At 44.6% G+C, this 19,831-nt stretch overlaps 5 protein-coding genes across 6 annotated transcripts in view; 2 read left to right on the forward strand and 3 right to left on the reverse strand.

Annotated features, from left to right (window-relative positions):
- Positions 1–3,197, reverse strand: part of sfxn4 (sideroflexin 4) — a 3,761-nt gene extending 564 nt beyond the window's left edge. Inside the window, exons 1-12 of the mRNA XM_037973495.1 lie at positions 3,018–3,197; positions 2,874–2,939; positions 2,744–2,803; positions 2,649–2,675; positions 1,506–1,560; positions 1,303–1,328; positions 1,177–1,230; positions 1,031–1,093; positions 876–938; positions 703–793; positions 264–379; positions 87–172 (exon numbers count right to left, since the gene is read on the reverse strand). Of these exons, the coding sequence (XP_037829423.1) occupies positions 87–172; positions 264–379; positions 703–793; positions 876–938; positions 1,031–1,093; positions 1,177–1,230; positions 1,303–1,328; positions 1,506–1,560; positions 2,649–2,675; positions 2,744–2,803; positions 2,874–2,939; positions 3,018–3,056 (746 nt within the window). The 5' untranslated portion in view covers positions 3,057–3,197. The remainder of the gene's footprint in view (positions 1–86; positions 173–263; positions 380–702; positions 794–875; positions 939–1,030; positions 1,094–1,176; positions 1,231–1,302; positions 1,329–1,505; positions 1,561–2,648; positions 2,676–2,743; positions 2,804–2,873; positions 2,940–3,017) is intronic.
- Positions 1–3,785, forward strand: part of dennd10 (DENN domain containing 10) — an 8,754-nt gene extending 4,969 nt beyond the window's left edge. Inside the window, exon 10 of the transcript XR_005232644.1 lies at positions 3,713–3,785. The gene's annotated coding sequence lies outside the window, so the exon portion shown is untranslated. The remainder of the gene's footprint in view (positions 1–3,712) is intronic.
- On the forward strand, positions 3,713–6,701 carry prdx3 (peroxiredoxin 3). The gene is made up of 7 exons (XM_017404056.3): positions 3,713–3,804; positions 4,272–4,353; positions 4,865–5,006; positions 5,087–5,222; positions 5,305–5,408; positions 5,479–5,644; positions 6,571–6,701. The coding sequence occupies exons 1-7, from the start codon at positions 3,769–3,771 to the stop codon at positions 6,619–6,621; spliced, it is 717 nt and encodes a 238-aa protein (XP_017259545.1). The 5' UTR covers positions 3,713–3,768; the 3' UTR covers positions 6,622–6,701.
- Positions 6,702–6,757: 56 nt separating this feature from the next.
- Positions 6,758–16,469, reverse strand: tm9sf3 (transmembrane 9 superfamily member 3). 2 transcript variants are annotated; one of them, XM_017404053.3, is made up of 15 exons: positions 16,281–16,469; positions 15,223–15,418; positions 14,997–15,119; positions 12,958–13,118; positions 12,780–12,857; positions 12,364–12,495; positions 12,116–12,282; positions 11,600–11,694; positions 11,359–11,489; positions 10,226–10,365; positions 9,482–9,550; positions 9,249–9,395; positions 9,071–9,154; positions 8,924–9,000; positions 6,758–8,049 (listed from the first exon to the last, which is right to left on the reverse strand). In XM_017404053.3, exons 1-15 carry the CDS (start codon positions 16,374–16,376, stop codon positions 7,982–7,984), a joined length of 1,764 nt encoding a protein of 587 aa, XP_017259542.1. In that variant the 5' UTR covers positions 16,377–16,469; the 3' UTR covers positions 6,758–7,981. The 2 variants fall into 2 exon arrangements, with proteins under 2 accessions (XP_017259542.1, XP_017259543.1); XM_017404054.3 differs by lacking the exons at positions 6,758–8,049; positions 8,924–9,000; positions 9,071–9,154; positions 9,249–9,395; positions 9,482–9,550 and adding an exon at positions 9,575–10,106.
- A 492-nt stretch (positions 16,470–16,961) lies between these two features.
- The window catches only part of si:ch211-117n7.7 (uncharacterized protein LOC751622 homolog), a 7,909-nt gene continuing 5,039 nt past the window's right edge, over positions 16,962–19,831 (reverse strand). Inside the window, exons 9-13 of the mRNA XM_037973749.1 lie at positions 18,920–19,008; positions 18,749–18,831; positions 18,597–18,675; positions 18,348–18,469; positions 16,962–17,645 (exon numbers count right to left, since the gene is read on the reverse strand). Of these exons, the coding sequence (XP_037829677.1) occupies positions 17,606–17,645; positions 18,348–18,469; positions 18,597–18,675; positions 18,749–18,831; positions 18,920–19,008 (413 nt within the window). The 3' untranslated portion in view covers positions 16,962–17,605. The remainder of the gene's footprint in view (positions 17,646–18,347; positions 18,470–18,596; positions 18,676–18,748; positions 18,832–18,919; positions 19,009–19,831) is intronic.

Here is a 19,831-nt window from a genome sequence, read left to right on the forward strand (position 1 = left end):
AGGGGAGGGGGAAGGAGCAGGAGGAGGAGCAGGAGGATGAAGGAGAGGGAGCGGGAGGAGGAGGAGCAGCAGGGGGAGGAGCTGACCTGTATAGGAGCGCAGCCACCAGGTGAGGGGCGGCAGCGGTCGTCCCAAACAGCACGGCTCTGGACTGAGCCGTCTCCCTCACAGCCTGATTTAACGAGAAGAGAAGTTTGAATTAAAGTCTGAGGCTCGTGAGTTAAAGAAGAAGAAATCAGATGATTTCAGGATGATTTCTGGACCTTTTCTGCTGCTGCCTTCGAGAAGCCGACAGGATTTCCTTCGGAATCGAACACCCGGATCCCCGTCTCCGTCTCCTCGCTCCTGACGATGAAAACATTCAAGGCGGCCAAAGCAGCTGGAAGGAAACCCGACAGAATCAACCAATCAGCAGTCAGTTAGGCCGTTCTGACGGGACTGATGAGCTACAGGCTAGTCTCAACACCTGCTCTGAACCTGGACGACTCTCAGCTACTACCACACCCGAAGGTAGCTAAAACTGACTGAGCTGGAGCCATTTCTGGCGGCCATCTTAGATCGGGAAGTTCATCACTTCCTACAGGAAGTGATTCCAGGCTGCGCCAGAAGTGCTACAGCTAGCTGCTGCTGCTATTCACATGAGCAAATAGCCACAGAATGAAATGAGGTCAGAGTGTTATCTCCAACAGGTAAAAACTTCACCTTGGAGCGGGACGGGCAGGAAGGACCTGCAAAAAGTCTGCAGCGTTGGACTCGAGACGCCGAGTCTGATGATGAAGATGTGAGGAAGAGCCTGAAGGGAAACAGGAAGCAGCTGCGTGAAAAAACACGAACTTCACTTTAATGTTTGAGTCGAAACAGGAAGCTGCACGAACCCCTCCCACCGCCGTGTTAAAGGCGGATCCCGCGATGAGCAGCAGCTGCTTCAGAGATGCCTTCTTCTCGTGGCGCCGAGACAGAGACAGAGACACGGGGGGACAAGGATGAGACAGTCCTCTGGAGACAGCTGCAGCAACATCAGGACCGTTACCTGCTCTGCTGAGGAGTTCCTGTTGGCGAAGCTGAAGCTGGCGCTGTAAATCTGCAGCATCGACTGAAGGAGCAGATATGAACGAATGAATGAATGAATGAATGAATGAATGAACGAATGAAAACTAAACAGACTGAAACCTTTACCTGGAAAACCAGAGTGGAACCGACGGTTGGGTGAGGCAAGAAGCCACCGACAACCTGAGAGGAAAGTTTCTGTTACTGAAGTGAGAAAAATAAATCCAGACGTGAGAAAAAAGAAGAGAAACGTACCAGAGGTCCTAAAACCGGAAAATATGCTGGAGAGGAAATCCAAAAAGAGACAAAGTCAGAAAATTTATTACTGATGAGAAGCTGAGAAATCTGATCCAGGATCTGAGAAACTCTCGTGTTAATGAGTTAATCTTCCTGGTCACCAGTAACGAGTTAATAAAGTTATTAAAGTTTTCTAAAAGCAGAAATGTTATCAGCGATACCTGGAGGGCGAAAAACAAACGGAAGAACTGCTCCAGAATCAGCGTGAACCGACGACTGAAAACACAAAGTTTCATTTAGTTACAGAACATCAAAGAGTTTAAAGATAACAAAACGGATCGAAAATGATTCAAATTTAACCTCAAAGTGAACAAAAACAGCAGATTCTGCTGAGTCATTATTTAATAATCAGAACCTGGTTCCAGCTCCCGACCCAACAGAACCAGGGTCCTGCTCCCGACCCAACAGAACCTGGTTCCAGCTCCCGACCCAACAGAACCAGGGTCCTGCTCCTGACCCAACAGAACCTGGTTCCAGCTCCTGACCCAGCAGAACCTCCTCCAGCAGCAGAACTCTCAGTGGGTTCCTGGTTGTGGAGGACTTGTGGCCCACTCTTCTTTCCAGCGTTTATGCTCAGCTCTCTGAAGTTCTGGTTCTGGTTCTGGACCGTTCTGCTGTGTTTGGGATCATTGTCCTGTTTGTCACATCTGACTCCAGAATCAGCCCAAACCATCAGCCCTCCACCACCGTGCTGACAGCTGCAGTGCATTCTGGGTAAACATCTGTCCTCTGGTCTGGTTCTGGTCCAGAAGTCTTCTGGTTCCTTCAAGTCGAGCTGCCATGTTGTTTTTAGAGAGAAGAGGCTTTAACCTTTGCTGAGGTGGAGCTCATTGCACGGTCTGACCTTCAGGGTGAATCAGCAGCTGTCTCCTCTTGTGAATAATCTTCCTCTCTGTAGAACGGTGGACTCCAGATGACCTTTGACCCTTCCCAGATTGATGGGCAGCAGCAGCTGCTTCTCTGAGGTCATTGCTGATGTCTTTCCGCCCTGACGTTGTGTTAACTCACACCTGGATGCTTTTCTCACGGTGATCCGCCTGCTGCTGCTGATCCTGAGGAAGCAGCCAGGCTGGAAACAGATCTTCACGTTTTGTTTCCTGTTTAATAAATAACGGGAACCTGTTGTGTGTTTTTGTTTATTGAGGTCAGATCTGAGACATTTTAGAACCTGATAAAGACCCGATCAGTTCTTTTACGTCCTGATGTGTGAAACTAAAGAGCTGAAGGAGGGTGGAGTTGGTTAGAAACACCATGAAGTGATGATTTTTATATGAAATAAAAAAGGTGCGTCAGGTGAGACTTACAAGTGAGAGGATCTCTGCAGGAGGAACCTGAAACAGGAAACAGGTGTGAACGATCTGTAGCTCTGACCGAACACTCAGTCCAAATAAAACCTGACCTTTTCATCCAGCTGCTGTCCAGCTGCAGGAAGAGCCTCGCGGGCCTTCAGGATTTCAGCCTGAGGAGAGAGAGCAGGTAAATAAAACTGTCCAATCAGCTGACAGCATCGTGAGACGGCAGGTACCTACGTCAGAGGAGAGCAGCAGAGACGGATCCAACAGACTGAGCCAGGTCTGAAACCGGTGGACAAAAGACTGACAGGAGGGAGAAAATGAGAGGAAACTCCTTCATTTTATCAGGACGTCAGTGATGACGTGTTCAAACTGAGTTACCTGTCCGCGGGGTTTCCATAGCAACAGATTCGGATCCATTAAAACAACAACAACATTTAAAAACTGCAGAAAAGAAAACAAAAGCAAGAGCTACACATATACAAGCATGTCTCTCTGATGCTCTGAGGTCAGGAAAACACTTCCGCTCTGAGTCACGTGATCAGCGGTGAGATTCATGGACGGACAGAAGTGTCGGAAATCTCAGTTATCCGCTTGTTCAGGTTGTTTTCTGCCAGGTGATGAACACACGTCTCTTTTGTAATTTTTCAGTTAACAGAGATAAATAGACTTTAAGCTTTTAGCCTGGCAGCGTTTATCAAACAGGGATCCGTGTGATTTTTAATGAATCAACCAGACATTTATTAAAAGAATACAAATAAATATGCATTAAGGGAAATATAAAATACCTGTTATTGATGGTAAACTTTAATTAATGTAAAGAATCTCCTTGTTATGAGTTCACCCAATGACTTATATATCTATATAAGTAATTGAGTTCACCTCTAATGAAGCTTTCCCGGAAGTCTTTTTTCCGCACCGTATCGAGGGGAACCTGAAGGCAACATGACCGTTAACGGCTCTTTTTCTCTTTTTTTTAATTATTTTTTTATTTTACCGCTGAGATATTATTTATGATATTTCTGAAGCTAACACGAGTGAGCAGTTTTTAATTTTAATTTTAATTTTCTGTAAAGCCAGCAGCACGTGCCTGAATGATCCGGGCAAACCGCCTCCTGTGACCTAATCCAAGATGGCCGCCGCCGTGTGCAGACTGCTCCGGAGCTCCGTGAGTACCACCTGGCCCCTAAATACACCGCTGCTGGCTCGGTTCGGAACCCACGGGTCGGTACTGACCCGGTGTCGGTACCAGGCGGCTGGAGTTTCGGATCTTCTCTGTTTTCTAAACGCTGCGGGTCAGCTTCTGGCCCGCGGCCCCTCGGTGGGACACTGGGTCATGTTGAGGAGCTAATTATTAAAACAATCATTAAAAGGAAAGTTGACCTTAAGGTTAGAAGCTGAGATTTTCTCGTTTTTGTGCGACCTGGTTTCTTAAAAGTGCACCTGGAGTGAACTTCCGGTCGCACCTGTGCAACCAGGAGGGGGAGGGGGGGGAGTGTTATCAGTCTTTAACTGTCAGTTATTCCAGGTGACTGACTGTAAGAACAGGTGTAATCACCAGGAGAACCTGCCCTTATTCTAACCTTATTCTAATCTGATCTGTTTGTTTGTTGTTGTTTATTTGTTGTTGTTTAGGCGCAGGTTGTCTCAGGAGGCCTGAGAGTCTCAGCCGCTCGTCAACATGGAGCCTCGCTTCACAGATGCTTTCTCTCCACCAGTACGTACCAAAACTCCTTCTGGACGAGCTTAGATGTGGGCTCACCTGGGTGGAGTTTACATGATCTCCCTCCAGGTGCTCCGGTTTCCTGTGTCCCTGTGATGGACTGGAGACATGTCCTCTCAGACAGAGACAGCTGCAGAGAAGTGGGTAAAGAGAACGGATGGTTGGTTGGGAGACATCCTGTCTGACGCCAGGCGTCTCCAGCAGCTGCAGCTCAGAGACACACTGCGACTGAGAAGGAGAACAAACTAAGACCAATAAATCTGCACATAATTCACTAGAATGTCAGTTTATTCAGTTGTCATAGATATCATCTCCGTCCGTCTTCTTCTCCTGCTGCTCTTCTGACGGGTGGTGTCTGATTCTAGTTTTGTGTCTCCATCAGCCCCGGGCTGCAGGTTCAGATCTGTAGATGTTTCTGTCCTTCGTGGTTTTGATAAACTCCACTCCTGTAGAAAACCAGAAGCCTTTTCGTGTCTCACCTCGATAACTGACTCGTGTTTATCAGGCGCATCCAAATGGGCCGCGGCCGTCACTCAGCCGGCCCCCGCCTTCAAGGGGACGGCGGTTTACAATGGGGAGTTCAAGGAGATGAGTCTGTCCGACTTCAGGGGCAAATACCTGGTCCTGTTCTTCTACCCACTGGACTTGTGAGTACTGGAACCGGTGACACGCCTCCGCAGGACAGGGGTGGACCTGCTGACGGTTCTTTGTTCCGTTGTGCTCGCAGCACGTTTGTTTGCCCGACGGAGATCATCTCGTTCAGCGACAAGGCCAACGAGTTTCACGACATCAACTGTTCGGTGGTGGGGGTGTCGGTGGACTCACACTTCACCCACCTGGCCTGGACCAACACCCCCAGAAAGGTACAGCCAGCGACAGACGTTTCATCTGAACCGTGGGCTGTGGTTGGTGGGTCTGATGAGTTTTGTGTTTTTTTTCTTTAAGACGGGAGGTTTGGGGAAGATCCACATCCCGTTACTGTCAGACCTCAACAAACAGATATCCAGAGACTACGGCGTTCTGCTGGAGGATCCAGGCATCGCTCTGAGGTGGCTCACCGTCCTCGCCTGCAGCCTGGAGGTGTCTCAGTGAAATAAAACGTTCTGTGTCGTCTCTTAGGGGCCTGTTCATCATCGACCCGAACGGTGTGGTGAGACACATGAGCGTCAACGACCTGCCGGTCGGCCGCAGCGTGGAGGAGACTCTTCGTTTGGTGCGGGCGTTCCAGTTCGTAGAGACGCACGGCGAGGTCTGCCCAGCCAGCTGGACCCCCAAGTCCCCCACGGTGAGTCCCGGGATCAGCAGGTCCAGAAGGTCCTGCTGGGATTCCTGAGCATCGTGGGTCTCTGAGTCTGAAGCGTTCAGAGAACATCACAGACAGGAGGAGATAAAAACCTTACATCCGGACCCATCCTGTCCTCAGGAGTCTGTTAGACTCAGAAGCAGGAACAATAAATGTTCTAAAGACCGAACGGGTCCGGTCCGGGCTCAGGTGGTCCAAAAGCCTGATAGTTTAAAATCTAACAAAAACCAAAACAACCAATCAGTTTGTTTGAAGGAAGTCTAACATAAAATAAAACATGAAATTATTTCTGTCTCCATCAGAAAAACAAACGTTTTAATAAACCTTTAAATAAAAACTGATTTGAATTTATTGGCAGCTTCTAATTGGTCCCATTTTTAATAAATAAACTTTAAATTAGTCGTTTTTCTGACTAAATGGGATGTATTACAGGAGAAAGATGTTTTTGTTAAAGTCTAAATATTAATTCAAGAATCAAATCAAAATGTTGAGAAAATGAGCTGAACTTCAGTCCTTCACAATAAGAGTCTCAAACAGGTCTGAGCGCTCACCTCAGATCCTTTGAAGCTTATAAAATAAAATCTTAAATTATTATGATTTTCTTCAGAAAACTCAAACTGCAGCTTAAACTGATTTTTGAGAAGTTATTAGCAGCTCTGAACAAATTAAAACTTTTTCTGAAGCATAAAGTCACAGATTCTTTTATTCTGAAAAGTCAGGAACAAAAACAAACTTCCTCCTCAGTTTAATTGGAACTGCTGATCGTTTCAACACTTTCCTAAAAGTTCAGCTGGTGCTAAACTCGAGGGATGTTATTTTAAGTTTTTCTCAGTTTATAAAAATATTGCTGGTAAAAAAAAAGTTGAGTCCTGATTTTAAATTTTAAATCTCGTCTGTTTGTTTTTCAGATCAAACCGACTCCAGAAGGATCCAAGGAGTATTTCCAAAAAGTCAACTGAACATCGAAGCCATGAAAGTTTAGCTGTTAGAGATTTCCTCCTCAGGAGAATCTGTCAATAAATATCTTCATCAATCTTCAGTTTCGGCTCCTCTTTCTGACCCAATCTCACCAAATAAAAAGCAGACTTAATAACCCCTGTACATAAACATGTTTATTTTCTTTTTACAGCAAGTTAATATGCAGGTTCAAAATGTCTCAGACATCGGTTCACAACATGAGGTGCCAAAATCAACTTCAGTGGGGGAGAACTGGAAATTAGAAAAAAGGCGTTGCCACTTCTCATACAACGAGGGTACGGACTGTATTTACACCAAACAGGGTTAAAATAAAAAAAAGCATCTGAAACACTCTGCAGCACTGTGTGGTTATGAAAAACATCTAGTTTCAGGTGGACATAAAGTTCACTTTGTACAGAATGTTTGCAGGACGAAGAGGAGCTTCCTGCTTCCTCCTGCCGTCATCACCCAGAAGAAGAATGGCTTCCTGGACAAAATCAGCCACTTAAAGCTTTAAATAATGTCTGAAATCAAAACAAATCCCTTTACGGTTGAGACAGAAATGGTTTAAAACAAAAAGAAGCTGAATGACGTTAACTTCATGCAACTTCAGGCCAGATGTAACAGCGCCCCCGTCCCCCACTCCAAGCACCGAACTAAGAAGGAAAGTTGGTTTTAACCGAAATAAATGTGTTTAAAAAAACTAAACCCTGTAGGAAATCTGTACAACCAAAAACCATTTGGGATCTACATCTAAAGGTACATTATTCAGGGTATATACACGGCCCCCATCCATATATTATCTTTACAAGTAGACTTCATTCAACCCAAACATTTAGAAAAAAACTAACTGGAAAATGGGATCACATCAAACATTCATTTAAAAACCTGCTCTTCCTGAACCCCAGCTGCTGATCAGTCTTTAATCTGTACATTAAACCACAGCAGGACTAAAAGCTGACTGGATGGACTGCTTCTGGAACGGGAGGGGGGACAATCGAGTCTTTATCAACGAGAAGAAACTGCTGTAAGTGTGTCGAAACCAGACAAAACGAGAACACGGTCACAAATCTGTGAAAGAACAGAACAAACGGCTCTCCGTTCACTTCGGCCTCTTCATTGAAGAGAGCTACACGACTGTCGGTGTCCTCTGCTGGGACCGGGGTCGGACTCAAACATCTGAAACAAAACGTCGTGTTGAACACCTCCTCTTTGTTCACCTTATGTTGTGGCAATGGAAAATGGAAAAAAACTACGTTGTACAAAGTGAGATTCTCCCGATCTCTCTGCGAGAAGAAAAATAAGAAAGGACTTGTGCCCGTCGTCTTTCAGTACACATCAGCAAATCCATGAGCTCCCAGGTCAGTCGATTTTCACGTTTGTGTAGATCTTCCTCACGAAGGCACTTGTTCCCATGTATCCCACGGCACCTGGAAACGGATCGCATGATGAGAGGTGGTTCTGACAGCTGAGATTCAAGATCCAGTCATAAACAGAGTTATAAAGTTAATACTATTTTTCACTTTCAGCAGTTTTTTGTTGCAGCCTGATGCTATAAACGTGGAGAATAAAAACCTGAAACGTTTCCCCGACTCTTTCCTGAGGCTTTCCTCAGTCCTGAGATCGGAGGAGTTCCTGTCTCGGGCTCGGTCCAGTTGGACGAGTCAGACATGTTGGACAGGGTCCGTCTCGGGGTTCTGTTCACTCTGGGACATTCGCAGGTTTGTCCCCGATCCGCTCCTGTGGGTCTCTGTTAGAAGGTCTGAGGTCCTGAGCTCCTTGGAACAGGATTTCAACCCGGACCCCTCTCCCAGTCCCCACAGCATGATGCTGCCACCGCCGTGCTTCGCTGTGGGCACGTTCAGTTACCACAGCTGGACTCCAGCTCAGAGGAACGAGAGGCGGAGCTACAACAGCTGCTGCAGGTCTGAGTGTTTAAAACACTAAACTTCATTGTTTTTAATAAACTTCTAACCTGTTTTCAGTCACGATGGAGTAAAACTAAAAACTGTCGCATCAGGATGAAACAAAACTGAAGAGTGAAGTGACTCAGTCGCTCTGCGTTGATCAGGATAGAGCTTTAACCTTTTGGTTTCTGAACCATAAATATGACAAAAATAAAGAAATGTAACGAGGTTGGATTTATTTTAACCCTTCAAACTCAGGCAACTAGTTGCCAAAATTAAAAAGGATTAAATTAAACTTAAAAGACAGCTGTAAAGATGAGGTTTGGTGTCTAAACCAAAATCCAGCTACCATCTGTGCGAAGAGTCTTCAGTTTGTGCCGATCGGGGCTGAACTCACCACACATGATGCCCAGAGCGGTGCTGAACACGGCCATGTAGCCAAAGTAGAAGGAGGTCTGAAACAACCCGTACATCCTGAAACACAAACCCTCCGTCAGAGCCGGGCTCTGCACCAACATGCAGCTCATTTTAAAACAGAACTCACTTAGTTTTGAAGAAGTAGTAGTAAAAGGAGTACATGTAAACATAAACAGCAGTGGATGCAGCAGAGAGGAAGCTCGTCCACTGCCTGCAAAACAAACAAACAAACAAACTCATTAAAACTCGACAGCAATGAACTGAGTGTCTGACGGCATGAGGTCCGAGCCGGGCAGGAAGCTCACCATCTGTAGTCTTCAGCGTTGAGGAGGAAGTACGTGCACACGATGGTGACGCACACCGTGACGATACACAGGATGACGAGCACCAGCATCATGAAGCCGTACACGTAGTAGATCTTATAGGCCCAAAACGACGTGAAGATGAAGTACCTGTGAGAACCGGCACAGAAAACATCAGCATGTCTGAACCGAAAACAAACAAACAAACAAACAAACAAAAACACTGAAAAACTCACATTTCAATGAAAATGGAACCAAACGGCAAAATTCCTCCAAGGCACACAATGACAGCCGGCTCCATGAACCTGAGGAGGTAAAAACATCAGGAAAGGGTTTATTCTGTGGCCTGAAAACCGGAAATTAAATAGATTTTCTATTTGATTAGAAGCAGCGGATCCAATTTAATGATGCTGAAGACAACGAGGTTCGTCTCCAGGATCAGGTCTCTTCAGGTCCATCTCCATGGTCCTGGTCCATCAGGTCTCTTCAGGTCCGTCTCCATGGTCCTGGTCCATCAGGTCCTTCAGGTCCGTCTAACCTGGACCTTCTGTCCGTTCTTCATGTCCAAACGTCTGCAGCTCCTTCAGGTTGGACGGTGCTGCTTGTGTCCAACAACCAGAGGTTCTCAGCTGGACTGAGGTCTGGGCTTTGACTGGACCATTCCAGGACCTTTAACTGGTTCTTCAGCAGAGGGTTCAGGCTCATCGTCCTGCTGGTCCTCCATGAAGCTTCTAGTGGTCCTGTGGACAGATCCTCCATCTCTCAGGTCCATCAGGGTTATCTTTGTCCTCCTGGATGTCCCTCTGATTCATGTCCTCCTTACCCACTCTGAGTTCTGGTGGTCGACTCTGGTTATTTGACCTTCAAAGCAACAATCATTGTTCTCGTTCTACTTTTATTTACTTTAAATTATAATTTTTTGCTGCCTTTTCGTCACTGCAGCTGATTCCTAAAACCCGCCTGCTCCCCCCCACACCCACCACTTCTTCTCGGGGATGGGCCGCGGCACAGCGTTCACTCTGCAGGGGAAGTTCGGCTGCCCAGATAAATTCCTTCCCAGAATTGTTCCAACCAGATTCAGCGGCAGAATGACGAAGAAACATATGCAGCAGACGGCGACCTGTGGAGGAGAGAATATTCTGTCAGACGGGGGGTCTGGACTCAGATTCATCAGCAGACTTTAGTCTGAAAACTACAAGCTGAGGTCTTTGTGTGACTTCATTAATAAATGATGGTTCATGTTTCAAGTCCCAGATCTTTCTTTTCAGAATGTTACAAACAAGACTAAACATATTTAAAGTTCAGGGTTAAATTAGACAATCTGAAGTTAATGATCCTCAGAGATTTCTGACCTTAAAGTTCAGCTTAATGTGATTGTTAAGAAAACTGAAAATAATTTCTTACAGCAGAAACTTCATATCAGAGTTAAAAATAAATGTTAAGAATCAACTGAATCAAATCACATGAATCTTATAGATGAGAAACAAATCATTAGTTATTAAAATGTATTTAGGACAGTTAGAAGCAATTTAATTAAAATAATAAACTTCACTTGAACAGTTCAGTGATTTTTGTAAGAAAATTTAACCTCAGAAAATTCTTTAAATCAGGAACAAGTTGTGATTTTTAGATATTTGAAATGACCGAGCCTCTAACTTCACCACAAGATGGCAGCAGTGCGCCATGAAGCTTTTAAAGGCCTGAGTGCGTTTTTCTTTTCAGCACACCTGCCCAAAACATCTCAGGTGATCCTGCGTCTGTTTCTGCCATCATCACAGTTTTATCTGACTCAAATGTTAGACCTGCATCTAATGACTCTTTGTAACTAAATTTTTTGCTGTTTTTAACCAGTAAATAAATAAAATCACAGCCCGTCCCAGGAGATCTGACTCAGTGAAGACTCGCTGCTTCTCCTAACAGAACCGAGTCTCGAGTCAGAAACATCTGATCCTACCCGCAGAAGAGAAGTTAAATTTAAAACCCGAGTGAAAGATGAAGCCGTCCGTCCCTCCATGGGGACCTGAGGCTCAGCCCGTCTCTCTGACCGCAGAACATCACCAACAAACAAACTACGAGCTGAGAGGACGTCCTTCATGAAAGGAGAAGAACTCACCATGGTGCCGAACGGGATGGCTCTGGAGGCGTGGTAGTAGATGGCGATGAAGTTGATGAAGAAAGCCGTTCCACACACCATGGATGGGATCATTAAGGCCCCGATGAACATTTGTTTAATCCATCTTCTGCCTGCAATATTTAATCAGATTACACACACACACGTTTTAAATCAGATTAAACACACACATGAGTTTTAAAGGCTTCAGAAAGAGAACAGCGCTGCGCGGACGTTTCCTCACCTCCTTGTTTTGCGTATAAACTCCCCCCGAAGTAGCCGTTGACAGGAGAGGTTGCAGCATAAACAAAGATGGCTGTGCTCAGCATGGAGCCCCTCCTGCAGAAACAAGCTGCTCTTTAGTCTTCATTTCACTTAAAAATGGTTCTTATTTCTAACCCTTCTTTAGGATCTTATTTGTTTCTTCTCATGACAGAACATCTAACCCCAGTTCCTGTGGCCCCACCTTTAAAACCCTCCGTCCTTTTTAAAATCACCAAGTCTCGTTAAAATGGGAACATTTTAAAAATGAGATGCATCAACTTGGACTGCACGGATACAGCTTCACACAAAAAACTAAAGAGCTGCGCTCCACAAAGAGTGCATCACTCCCGTCCTAAAGAAGGATTTATTCAGCTTCAGCTCAGAAAACTCAAAGTAATCAAGTCTTTAAAAGGTTTTAAGTAAATCAAACTGAAATAAAATATTTGCAATAAGACAAATGTATAATAATCAACTCCATAGCAGTAGAACAACTCACTCTGTGTACAGATCCTCAACCATCGCCACAATGATGACGATGAAGGACACGGAGAAGATCTGGCAGCCTGAACCAATGAGTGACGAGAAGATCAGAGGGTGGCTTGAAGGCCTGAAGACATCTCCATGAACCTGCTTCCATCCGTACTCATCGCCCAGGTCTCTGTCCTGTGGAAAGGAAAAGCCAAGAAATTACAAAGAAAACCAAGAGATCCTTGGTCACGACGTGATAAATCCATGAAAACCCACCATGTCGTCCATTTCTTCCTCTTTACTGTATCTGGCGTAATCTTTTCTCAGGGTCCTCATGAGGATCATGGAGACCAGACCCACCAGGAAAATGACCATCATGAAGGAGTTAAAGATGGAGAACCAATGAATCTAAAAGCAAGAAAATCACCAGATCAAGCCTCACGTACCAAAACTCTGCATCAAATTATTCCAGGTTTGATTTATTTTAATTCTGTGATTTTATTCTCATTTCCAGGAAGCAGAAATCTTCAGGCCGTACAGCTGAGTTCCTGCCACTCCCACAGGAGGCATTAAGAAGTCGACGAAACACGAGCCAGCTGCCTAATTGCATCATGTCTGGCCCAATTAAAGGCTCTGACTGTGCCTTCTGAAGGTGTGCTTCATGGTAAAACGTGTTAAATAGTCCGACTCACTCTGTGCTGAAAGAAGGATGGATCCAAGTACTTATCGAATCTGTCCTCAAACTTCACATCTGACTTCTTCCATTTCACCTGCAACAGGAAAAAAAGCCTTAATGTTTGCCTCGCTGCAGTTTTATGAGACGGAAACCCATCATTTGTTTGTTCGATGAAAGAACATTTAGGCACTCACAGAGTAGGACATCGCAATTCTGGTGTTGGACATGAGTTTGACTTTCCCTTCGCTCGTCAGGTTTACGTCAACAATCCTGTTGCCGTTGTAGCCAATCTCCAGCTTCTTGTACGTCCACAGGTAATGCTCCTCTCCGTTCTCGTCTGCTTCACCAACAATCCCTTCAAGAAATGTCCATGCACGGAGTTAAACATCTGGTTAAACAGACGAGTGAACAGCAAATCTACAGGATATCTAAACCCTGATAAATGACACGTTAACTTCTTAAATGTTCAATCTGTTAGATTAGTTTAGTTTTGATCCGAGCTCTGAGTAAATGTGTTTAATGAACAACAGGGAGCGTCAATCAGCTGTAAAGTGATTACAGATGTTTCCTATCAAACATCTGTAATGATAACAGCAGAAATTTAATCAGAGTTTGATTCTGTCTGCAGCCATTTTAACTCAAACACCACAGGAAACGTAGAGAAAAGGTTGCTTTGCTTCTTGTCATCGAACAGAGAGGTGCAGGAACATCAAACATCCTCGTACGCAGCAGCAGCTGTAGGAGTGGCAGCACCGTCACATCAAACAGAGCTCACAGGCAGCACTTTGGTCAATATTAACATTTAGATAATATCCTTCTTACAGCAGAAGCTCCTTTTCCACGTGTGGATGTGCCAGGAATAAAACCTCATTCAGACCCGGCAAAGGCTGGGTGATCCGGTTGGAGGTGGATGGCGATAAACTCAGGTGTGAACGCTTTCAAACTGGATTCACACCACATTCTGGTGTGGTTTGGGACTTTTTCCATCCATATTCTTTAGTTAATTTTAATTTAATCCATACTGAAAAGCCACCTACACTCTTATTCTGTCTTCTGCTGGCTAATTAAAAATAAATAATCCAAAATCTTTAAAACGAGTTGTCAATAAAACAAAGCCCTTCAGGCAGGATGAAACTAAAGGTGGATTTTCTCTTGTATTTGTTGTGTTTTACAGCTGACTGAAGCTGCTGTGGAGTCAGGTCCATCCATGCTCCTTTTTTTCTGTCCCGTCTGTTCGGTGACACGTGACTCAGGTGGATCTGATCTAATAACACGGCTCAGGTGGTTATCATTTTACAGAAACCTTCAGGTGTTTGTTACTCAGCTGACAGCTACCTGTGTGACATGACTTATTACGTTATCCGCCTGTGAAGAAGGTAACTGGCGGGTTTTACTCGTGCTTTAAAAAAGGTGACCACCTCAGTACCAGAACCTAACAGGGCCTCGGATGCTGAGGCACAGTTGTTGACAAATTTGTTATAATGATGTCATCCATCAACAACTTCTCAGAAGAGCCGAAACTAAAAGTTTAAGCGTTACGCTCTGTTAGTTCCCACAACCGAAGAGACTCCAAGTGTGAGTAGTTTTACACCAACAGAGACCACAACAAATGGAAAACAGTTCTGCAGAAATATATAAATCATCAAATCAACAACCAGTAAGCTGCACTGCAGCGCTGCTTCTTTCACAACATTTCGGCCGCTGCGTACTTGGAGGTAACGTAACACGCTTTCAGGCTCTTCAGCAATCTACTGCTGCGTTCCGTTTACCTTCCGAGTCGGATCTGGGAATAATGTTAGATCCCGGTCAGAACCCCAGCAGGATCTGCTAACTGCTGCGTTCACTGACCGGGACAACTTCCATTAATCATCTCTACAAACACCGCAGTAACATGTTGGACAGGACCCTGTGTGTGACCGAATTACTGAGATCCAAACCAACAGGAGGGAAAATCAAAAGTCTATAACTTTTTAAGGAGCCATATTGGATTTTGAGGTAAGGTCAAGAATCTCTGACTTTTCCAAGCTGGAATTCAGACTTTGGGAACATTTGGTTGATTTCTTTTTAACCTTAGAACTTGGGTCCACTTTTTTTCACGTTCAGACAAAAAGGCCAAATTCAAGATAAGGACTACCTTGTCAATAAGTTGAAGAGGAATACTCCAAATTACAAAACAAGTCTCAGCATTGACTGAAATCCAGGTAACCCCAGGGGGAAAAGTTGCATCACTCACCCCAGATGGGCAGGTCATCTATGTACATTTGGTACCAGTAGTGATTCTTTATGGCATAAACAAAAGCGTCCTGCTTTGCTTTATCCATCTCAATTTCACAGTACGTCATCTGCATGACCTCCTCTGTAAAAACGGATAAAACCATATTAATTAGATACAAAACAATACATTAACTGTTGCATCATAATCTTTTGCATTGAACAATTGAACTGAAAGCGTTAAATACCTTTGAACTTAATATCCAGGCCGCTGAACTCCAGCTCCACGCCCTGCAGAGCCTCCCCCAGGGTTTCATGGTAATGACTGATGGTCTTCTTGGAGCCCGCGCAGAAGGGCAAAGAGAAATACTTGTAGGTCTCCTGTCGGTTGTGGTAAGGCCCCACTGTGTTCATCCATAAAACTACTTCCTCCCTGTCTGTGTACTGTGAAGGAAGCACAAAGACTCAGGTAGGCCTCACCTGTCCTGCAAGTCCATCTGGTTACAGACTTTCAAAATTATAAAGAAAGTTAGGAATAACTTTAAGTCACCTACTCACGTTAACAACACAGCTATACTGTTAAAATGATGGCTACAAGGCGTCAAACGACACATTCAGTAAAGTCATTTTATATTTAAATTCATGCAAACCAATTAATGAGACATTTATCTGTCACAGATGAGCTTCAGCCATGTTTGATCCAAACACGCTAACTTCACTGATGCATCCAGTAACTCATCTAAAAGCTTTTCTGACAAAAACACGTTAATTAAACCAGGCAGATGAACTGTTAGCCTCATGTTAGCATGTTTATTTTTTGATGTTTTTACTTAAGTGTCTCTGGGTCAGATGTTCGCGGCAGGAAAGGCCTCGACGTTACGCCGGTGTTTTCCCCCGACACGGCCGCATGTTTTACCTGAACCCACCTGGAGGCTGAAGCGCTCGTTCGGTTTCGCTCGCTGCCGTGTTTGGAGCGGTTTCCACCGGCGCCGGAGCGAAGCCTGACGCGGCAGACGCGAAGCTGCAGCGGCGGCGGAGGATGAACGTTAGCCGCCAGGAGCCCTCCAGGCCGACCGGCGGTGACATGTCCGCGAACTAACTGACTGTTTATCTGTTCAGTAGGTCGTAAAGTGTCGACAAATCACCCAACAGGCCGAGACACGAGCCCTATCACGCCTGTAACACAGTTTTTAGGACCGCAGCTAGCCACTGCTAACACAGTTAGCATGCTACACTGAGCATAAACGTCCATTATTTTCACGGCTCCCCCCCTTTTTTCAGTCGGCCTCCTAAAACTTTGTCTTACCGTGTGGTCGTGTTCATCCGCGCCAACAGGTAATAAACAGCCCGCCACTGCGATAACCACTGCCGCCACCTTCCACCAAGAAGACCCCATTATCATATTCGGTGAAAGTATGCAGAAAGGTTCAGGTTGTTAGCTGCGCGGGGCTAGCCAACCTTCTTCCTGGTTGTATGACAGAGGCAATTTTCAGGGATGCTCTCGTAAGCGCCTCACGCGCTCTCATCGCTCGTGCGTTTGATTGGCGGAGCCGGGTCACGTGGCTCCGAGCAGCCAATCGGCGCGGAGAGCGGTGGCTGGACAGCGGTTGTTAAAGGAACTCATCTTCCGCAGGCTTCAGCCACGTCATCCGACTCCAGGAGTGGAGCCGGTGCACGCGCCCCGACGCGCGCACACGCAACATAAAAACTTAATAAAATTTACCTTTTATTAACTAACTTTTAAAACTTATCCAAATGCTTCAAATATTCTGTATTTAAAGAAGTTGTAGATTTTTAATTCTACTGTAATAAAACCATCTAAAGCTCTAATATTTATCTAAACCACAGATATGTAATGCCACTTTAATTACATTTCCAACTGATGATAATAAAAAATACCACTTCTTTTTAATTTTATATGATTTAAAGTGATTTAGAGAGAGTTTAACCTAAACGTTTCTTGTTAAAAAAGACAAAAATAACAGCCTTATTTGAGAACTGGGTTCATTTTATTTTGATTAAAGCATTTCTTTAGCAGCTGAAAGTTGGAAACTCCAACCAGCCGCTTGTTGATTAAGGCACCAGCAGCCCCACCCTTACAAACACATTGTTGAAACGCTGCCCGTTTATGTCCGCCTCTAAAAAAACCAAACCAAATCACAGAGAACTCCGTGACCCCTCAGGGTTTAACGAGCAGATATGATATCACTGTGAAGTGACACTGCTTTAATATTCATTTCTGATTTGGTATTTTAACAATTTAGGCCAGATCTCATCATGACCACCAACCAGACGGTGCCTGAACTTCAGATCAGAACCAGATGTAAGAATTTCAAAATTAAGCTTTCAGTCAATTAAACACTTTGCTGTTGACAGCTCTCAGTATATTTACTGAAGGGTTTCACATTAATTCTCAGAGGCCGCTCTAAAACCAAAAAAAATCTCTATTTTCTTTTAAAAAATGAACTCTTTGTATTGCTTTAACCACAACATTTTACATTAATTTCAGAAAAACTACAGGAGTTTCTACCAACTTGTGAAATTTTTAAAAATCATCTGTCTAAGCAGCATAAATGCAGGATGTGATCGAAGAGGATCATGGAGCCACAGCAGCGCTCTCTTTCCGAGGTCCTAGATGTTTCTCTTCCGTAACAAGTACTCCACGAAGTTCCTGTGGAGACATGACAGGATTCAGGAAACCAAAAAACTTCATCAGAACCAACCAAACAGATTTATCTAAACAGAGGAGAGTTGGTGTGTCATAGGGGTGTAACAGGACGCAGTTCTCAGGAGAATAAATGCTGACGGTAACGCTCCCATAAACAGACAGACAAACAAATCAGGCTCTAAGCTGGCAGGTTATGGACCGCAGGGAAGGATTTATCAGCTGGGAAAATAAAAAAATAAAATATTTAATTGTGATATTCATCTAATTTGACCCGCAGACAGTTTCCTACAGGTTATGTATTTTATAAAACATATTTTTGTGTTAAGAAAACAACAAAATTGACTCTTTGTTTCAGATAATTTGACAGAGTCAAAAGTGAATGTTAGGTAGTACGCAGCAAAGATGGCTGGTGGCGTATTTAACGGCGTTTATTAGTCACCAAAAGACATCTCGAAGCATGAAAATGATGACCCTTTTGGCTTTCCATACATTCAGCTCTCCCTGCTGCCCAAACCTTTCCACTCAGCAGGTCTTTCAGCTCCTGTTCCTTCTGTTCTTGGTCAGCTTTAGGGCAGAGAGCTTCAGATAGTATCTCCTTCCTGTCCTGTTGAGGCAGTCGGTCCGACCGCACACACCGGACCCTGACATGTACGAACACTCGCACCATTACACCCCTGACGTGTACAATCACACTGATGATCTCACCTTAAGATGCCCGGCAGCTTGGGGTCTCGGTATAAGCCGTTGTGCAGATATCCCAGAGAACCGTCAAATGTCACCAGCTTGACTCTCTCTTTGCTCTGGGCCTTTGCAGCAACCTCGTAGGTCTAGGACAGCAAAACAAACAAAGAATAAATTCACCTAACCTTACAAAGCAGTCAACGAACACGTTTCCCTGGTTGTGGCTGTAAAGACAACGTTGCCTCGTTTGCTCTGAATGAGAAGCAGTTTTACCTGTCGAGCTATTTCAATGGGAACTAAGTGATCGTCTTCCGAATGAAGGAAAAGGATCGGGCTTCTCATTTTCTTCAAACTGCAGGAAAACAAAAAGTACACATGTTTAAGGATGCTTTTCAACGTTTGCCTGTTGTGTGTAACTAACTTACAGTTGTTCAGTAGAGAAGTTAAACTTATTTTCTGCCCACGGCTCTGGGAACAAGTACCCCATGCCTGGAAATTTCCAGTAGTACTTTAAACACACAAACATAAAACACTGTAAAGAGGGAAGCAGCAGCAGGTGTACTGAATACCACAAGTTCCCGGTGAGTTCAGATTACCCAAGAAAAGGGATGGTGATGACTATCCCCCACAAACTGTCGATCAGAGTTGAACGCTCCCTCCAAAATGACACCATCAAACACCACACCTGAGCAGGTGAGACGCGTTAAAGATGGACTGATGAGCTAACAGCTAAGACCAAAGTGGATCTCTGTCGTCTTCAAACAGCTCCAATCTTTACGATCTCATCGTGGTCCACACCAACACCATTGCTTAGATCTTTAAACATGGTTATTAACTAGGAATGGGCATTTGAAGCAAAAACACTCCTCCAATTTGTCATAATTATCTGATTTTCTTCAAATATTAGGCCACAGCTCCAAACATTAGACCAACTTGCAGGAATCTGTTCCTCCCAGCTCGTGCTCATTTCATCCTTTACTCCCGCAGGGCTAATTAATGCAGCGTAACGCAGGTCAGCACCACAATCTCAGATGGCACTTTCTGGTTTAGGCCCGCTGCCCGTTTCGTGTTTATGCCAAACGAACGATGGTGACCACATGGTTGGGACATGCGGTGAAATAAACTTTACTCACCTTAAATCCTGCAGCTAAAAAAACCCTCTAAACTAACAGACGCTTTGGAAACAGAGACGAGCTGCTAATCCTGCTAACTGAGGATCTGAGCTCATCTGTAACCACAGCTTCCACTTCATAATACTTTCAAAATAAACTACTACAGCTGACACTTTTCAGAAGGGAGAGAAGGACGGTGAGTGTTGTTTTAAAAAACAACCTTAGATGTCAGCAGACAGTCTCACTAATTCAGTAAATTCTCTCATTTTCACTACACTTCAAATTACTGAACAAGTAAGAGGTTGACCGACCTCCAGGAGAAGCATAAACTCTCCTCACTGTTGAAGGGGTTAGGGCCTTTTGGCCCTGGGCTAGGGTTAGGGTCTCCTCAGGGTT

The sequence above is a fragment of the Kryptolebias marmoratus genome, linkage group LG22 (genome assembly GCF_001649575.2).
Source record: "Kryptolebias marmoratus isolate JLee-2015 linkage group LG22, ASM164957v2, whole genome shotgun sequence".
Classification (NCBI taxonomy): domain Eukaryota; kingdom Metazoa; phylum Chordata; class Actinopteri; order Cyprinodontiformes; family Rivulidae; genus Kryptolebias; species Kryptolebias marmoratus.